General features: G+C 63.0%; 1 protein-coding gene across 1 annotated transcript; it reads right to left on the bottom strand.

The window, feature by feature from the left end:
- Positions 1-910: 910 nt before the first annotated feature.
- On the bottom strand, positions 911-2,858 carry LIF (LIF interleukin 6 family cytokine). Its single transcript, XM_074606541.1, has 2 exons — positions 2,451-2,858; positions 911-2,304 (listed from the first exon to the last, which is right to left on the bottom strand). Exons 1-2 carry the CDS (start codon positions 2,718-2,720, stop codon positions 1,867-1,869), a joined length of 708 nt encoding a protein of 235 aa, XP_074462642.1. The 5' UTR covers positions 2,721-2,858; the 3' UTR covers positions 911-1,866.
- Between the last annotated feature and the right edge of the window lie 2,640 nt (positions 2,859-5,498).

The following is a 5,498-nucleotide window of genomic DNA, read 5'->3' as shown; positions in this document are numbered from 1 at the left end:
CCCTGCACCGGGATGGTCCCCACACCATGATGCTCCCTGCACCAGGATAGTCCCCATGCCGTGATGCTCCCTGCATCATGAGGGTCCCCACGCCACGATGCTCCTTGCACCGTGAGGGTCCCTGCACCATGGTAGTCCCTGCGCTGTGAGGGTCCCCACGCCACAATGCTCCCTGCACTGGTATATGATCCCCACACCATGATGCTCCCTGCACCGGGATGGTCCCTGCACTGGGATGGTCCCCACACCAGGATGGTCCCCATGCCTCGATGCTCTCTGCACTGGGATCATCTCCACGCCATGATGCTCCTTGCACCGTGATGCTCCCTGCACCATAACGGTCCCTGCACCGGGATGGTCCCTGCACCATGATGGTCCCCACGCCACAAAGCTCCCTGCACCAGGATGATCCCCATGCCATGATGCTCCCTGCACTGTGAGGGTCCCCACAACGTGATGCTGCCTGCACCGTGATGATCCCTGCACCGCGACGCTCCCCGCACCACGACGCTCCCCGCGCCCTCCCGGTGCTGTTGAGCAGCCAGAGTGTGTCGATTTAAGCGTTCCCCGGGGAAAATGCCTTCACAATCAGCCGTCCCACAGGAGATGGGAAGGGAAGAAGGAGCAAGGGGACAGGGGACGGTGAGCCCCAGCCTGAAGCGACGCTTGGGGGGGGCTTTGGGGCAGCCCGAGGCGTTTTGGGGCAGAAACAGAAGTGTTTGCGGGTGAGCGCGAAGGGAACCCAGCAAAGAGGAGCCGAATACATTTCTGTTGGTTTATTTAAAAAAAATTGGGGAAAGAAGTATAAAAAAATAAATATTTAAATAGAATTCTATATATATATATTACCACAAATCTTATTATTAATTATTATTAATTATTATTATTAATAACTTTACTAATAGTCGGGTCAGAGCACTCGGTGCATGTTGGGTTTTGCAACGAGGCAATAAATAGCCCTCGCAGCCCGCTCCGGTGCCAGGAGCGAGCCAGCGCCTCCTGCCACCGCCCTGGGGCCTGTCCCCGTGTCCCCGCGTCCCCGCGTCCCCGCGTCCCCGCGTCGGGGCCGCATCCAGTCATGCGAAGCCCAGCCCTTGGCCGAGCCGCTGGTACATTCAAAGCCTTTCCAGTGGGAAAAGCACTTTTCCGAAGGGGAGGGATGGCCCCTCCGCGCCCCGCCGTGCCTGCGCCGGGGGACACAGTGCTCCTTGGTGGAGCAGCCGCCGGCTCCGTCTCCAGTGGGTGGTTTTGTCCAAGACGGCGGGACCCAGCCCCGGCCACCCCGGTACCCCCCTGTTTGACTCCCTGTGGGGGAGCCCAGCCCCAAAATGTGCAGGGGGAGCGTGTCCCTGCGTCCCCACGTTCCCACAAGCCGCAGCATCCCGGGGTCCTCCCTCTCAAAATCCTTTTTCCAGGGGAAGCGGAGGCTTTCGGATGATGCTCGAGGATGTCCATCAGGTTGCTCTCCATGATGGAGGAGACCGGCCATGGGGGACAGAGTCCGGCCCCGCCGCCAGCCCCTCGCAGCACCCGCAGCTCCCGTGGGAGGATGGGGACGGCCAAGGCGCATCCCGGGACCAGCCCGTGCCCCAGCATCACCTCGGGGATGCGTCTCCTTGTCCCACCGGATGCCGATCCCGGCTCTGCTCCACCCGGGACTCACCAGGCTGCGACGTTCACCCCCCCACGAGGGGGAAATAAATTACCAGAGGGCTGACGGGGCCAGCGCAGGGTCCAGGGCAATAAATAGGAAGGCAGGAGGTCAGGAGGCAGCAGCGGAGGGACGGCAGGGCTGGCTCGGCCGCCCTCACTGGTGGTTGGCCAGGGTGGGGGTGGGGGGGGGCGCGGAGGAGCCGGGGCGGGCGCTCACGGGGGGCTGAGATGAGGTAGGAGGACGCGGGCCGCCTGGGCGATGACCTGCACGTACTTCCTGAGCACCTGGCAGCCCTGCTGCTTCTTCTTGAAGGTGCTTTTGCCCTTGGAGCTCTCCCCGTAGCTGACGTCCACCTGGAAGATGTTGTAGTTCTTGCAGAGGAGGCAGGTGAGGTTGGAGATGAGGCCCCGGGTGGTCTTGGTGGTGTTGTGGAGCCGGTCGAGGAGCTCCTTGGCCGTGGGGTTGAGCTCCTCCTGGTCGCGCGTGATGTTCCCCAACGAGGCGTTGAGGAAGGCGAAGAGTTTGTACATGGCCACCATGACCTCCTTCCTCTCGCTCGTCCGGTTGACGCGGAAAGCGGGGAAGAAGATGCCGCTGGGGTTGCAGAGCCTGTCGGTATCGCTGCTGAACGGCTCTCCCTGGCACTTCAGCTGGGAGGAGAAGCGAGCGTCACCCCCGTGTCCCCTGTCCCCCCGCGGCGCCGTGCCCATGGTGTCCCCATCCCTCCCCCTTCGTGGCCATGCGAACAGCCCCGGGGGTTCCTCGCGGGGACCGGCCATCCCCGAGTGACACTTACGTAGAGGCTGAAGAGGTCCTGGGCGGTGGCGTTGAGCAGCGCGACCTGCCTGCGGGTCTGCTCCTGGACGTTGGAGCGGCACAAGCTGTGACCGGGGCAGCCGGGGCCAGTCACCAGCAGGGCCCGGCCGGCAACCGGCCGCCGCTGCAGCAGGAGCAGGGCCACGAAGGGCACGACGCCTGTGCGGGGAGAGAGGTGGGCGTCAGGGTGGGCACTGACCCGGTGGCGGCCCATGGCGACCGTGCCTGGGCAACTCACGGTGCGGAGCATCCCCCGAGGATGTCCCCAACCCCAGGCACCCAAGGGGAGAGCGTCCAGCTGGAACGGGGACCCATCCCGCCCGGCTGGGAGTCTGGTTGGGCCGATAGCCCCCCAGAACCCCTGTCTTGCCGTCCCGGCCGTGTCGATGTACCCGTCCTGCCCCATTCCCCCTCACCTGCCCCCCGGCAGGCGCTCCCCCGCCTCCCTTCCCGGCGGGGCGCCTCGCGGCATTCCCACATTTCGCAACCGGCCCGGTGACGACCTGTCGGGTTTAATCAAATATGCAAAGCGCTTTCCCCCTCCGTTATCCTCGGCCGGGCGCTGCGGGAGCGAGGCCCCACCCCGGCCCCGGCTGACTCAGCGGGGGCGCCTGCAAGGAAACCTGCCTTCGGCATCCCCCCTGCTCCCTCCCGCCTCCGGCCCCACCGCCTGCCTCAGTTTCCCTGTCTGCGAAGTGGGCGCAGCGCCGAGGAGCCCCGGGGAGAGACGCCGCAGCTGCCGGAGACGCCGGCCAGGAAATCCCTGGACGCGGAACAAGGGGACCCTTGAGCCGCTGGCAGCTGGGTCGCCCCAGCGTCCCCCCTCCTGCTGGAGGGGTGAGAGCGGGGTGCTCCCACCCCCCATCCCTGGAGACCCCCCCAAACCAGCATCGCTGCTCGGGGAGGCCAAACGGCCTCCAGAGTGCTCTGCGTCCTCGGGGCAGGGTGCCCCGGGGGTTCCCCGGGGGATCCTGCTGCTGGGTGACCCGGCTGCCACCGGCGGTGCCCCGGCAGCGTGGATGCCCGGTGCCGTGCCACGGGGGGGGCTGCCAGGCGAAGTCCCTGGGCCGTGACGAGCGCCGAAGCTGCCCGCACTTGTCAGCGCCTCCGACGTGCTGCCGGTGCCGGGTAATCCAAAACTTGCTTTATTTACCCTGCACAGGTGGGAAAGGACTTACCTGGGCGTGTTGCGATCCCTGACCCGCCGCCGCTCCCCTCCTGCGTGGGACAGGGATGGAGGGGGACCCTTCCTCCCCGCACCCCCGGGGCCCCGGCTGCTCCCATGGGACGCGAATGCCCTGACCCCCCCGCAAGCCCCTCTCGCTGCGTCCCCCCTTCTGCCCATTTCACAGCTGGGCAGAGCGAGGCTCAGCACCCACGTGTGCCAGGGGCTGGCTGGGTGTGTGAGGGGGTCCCGGGTGGGTGCTGCCCCATGGGACACCCCCCCCCCGCCCCCAGCACTGCCTCTGAGGCGGTGGCTGCTCCCTCCAACCCCCCAAACCGCCCCCCCCCCCGGCACTTGGCATCCCTCCGGTGCTCCCGGCCGGCCCGCAGCTTCGTGAGACCCAAAAGAAGGAAAAGCAGCAGGAGCGGCGGGGGGGTCGGTGGAAAAATAGTAAAAAAAGCCAAAAAAGCCCAAAGAAAAAAAAAAAAAAAACAAACCACAACAGATTCCCTCCCCCCCCCCCCGCTTTTTTTTTTTTTTTTTTTTTTTTTGGTTTTTGGAAGCCTTTCCAGTTATATAAGTGTCCAGATGTTGGCTGCACCGCGCCAGCGCCGCGCTTCGCTCCCCGCTGCCAATTCCCAGAGATGCTCATCCCGGGGGGGGGGGGGGGGGGGGGTTGGGGGGGGGTGGGGGTGGGAAGGGGGTGGGGGGGGGGGAGAGGAGAAGGAGAAGGAGGGGGGAACGCGGCGCGGCGGGAGCCTTCGCTCCGGCCAACCGGCACCCGCCTGCGCCCGGGCATCACCGGGAAAAGAAGGAGGGTGGAGAGAGAGGGGTGGGAGTGGGGGGGGGGAAGAGGAAGAAAAAAAAGGAAAGGGGGGGGGGGGAGAAAGGGAAATAATTTCCCCCCAAAGTCCAATTATTATTATTAAATTTTTTTTTTTTTTTTTTTTTTTTTTTTTTTTTTTTTACCTGCCGGCACGAACTTCATTGTGAGCCGCGTCCCGGGAGCGACTTTAATAGAGATTGGTGTTGGCAGAGGAAGTTTTCAGAAATTCATGTTCAAACTGGGGGAACTTCCCGGGGTTTATATACCGGTCCGGCAGCCAGCCTGTGTTGTAAGAAAGGGGAGGAAAAGGGGGGGGGGGGGGGGGTAGGGGGGGGGGAGTGGGGGGAGACGCGGGGGGGAGCAGCACCGCTATCGTTAACTTCTATTGAAACTGGAAATCAGGAAGTCGAGGGCTTTTGGAAATCCTGAATGATTCTTAGAAATAAACTTGCGATAAAGTTGATGTCACCGGGATTGTGGGGTTTGTGTGGTTTTTTTTTTGGGTTTTGGGTTTTTTTTGTTAGTTTTTTTTTTTTTTTTTTTTTTTTTTTTTCCACGCACAGGCTCGGGGACGTGGGTGGGATGACTGGCGGGGGGGGGGGGGAGGGGGGGGGACGGACACGACAATTATGAATTAAGGCGTCGTCGTGTCCGTCCCCGTGTCCCCCCGTCCCCCCGGGGGAGGCGAGCGGCAGCACGTGGGGTTCGGGGGCGTCGCGGGGGCGGGGGGGGGGGGGGGGGGGGCGGCCGGTGCCGGCGTCGAGGAGCGATGGCCACGGCGCCGCGCCGTGATTCACGGAGCCGCAAGCACTTTCACCCCCGGGTCCTCGTCCCCCCCCCCGCACCGCACCGCCCTTCCCCGGGCCGGGGCTTCCCCGCCGTCTGACGGAGCAGTCAATAAAATAACGAGGGGGGAGGAAAAAAAAAAAAGAAAAAAGAAAAAAAAAAAAAGAAAAAAGAAAAAAAAAAGAAAAAAGAAAAAAAAATAAGAAAAAAGAAAAAAAAAGCCATTTGGGTCTTTTTTTTTTTTTTGGGGG

The sequence above is a fragment of the Larus michahellis genome, chromosome 13 (assembly GCF_964199755.1).
Source record: "Larus michahellis chromosome 13, bLarMic1.1, whole genome shotgun sequence".
Taxonomy (NCBI): Eukaryota; Metazoa; Chordata; class Aves; order Charadriiformes; family Laridae; genus Larus; species Larus michahellis.
The sequence above is the reverse complement of the archived record's forward strand: the minus strand, read 5'-3'. Positions and strand labels throughout refer to the sequence as shown.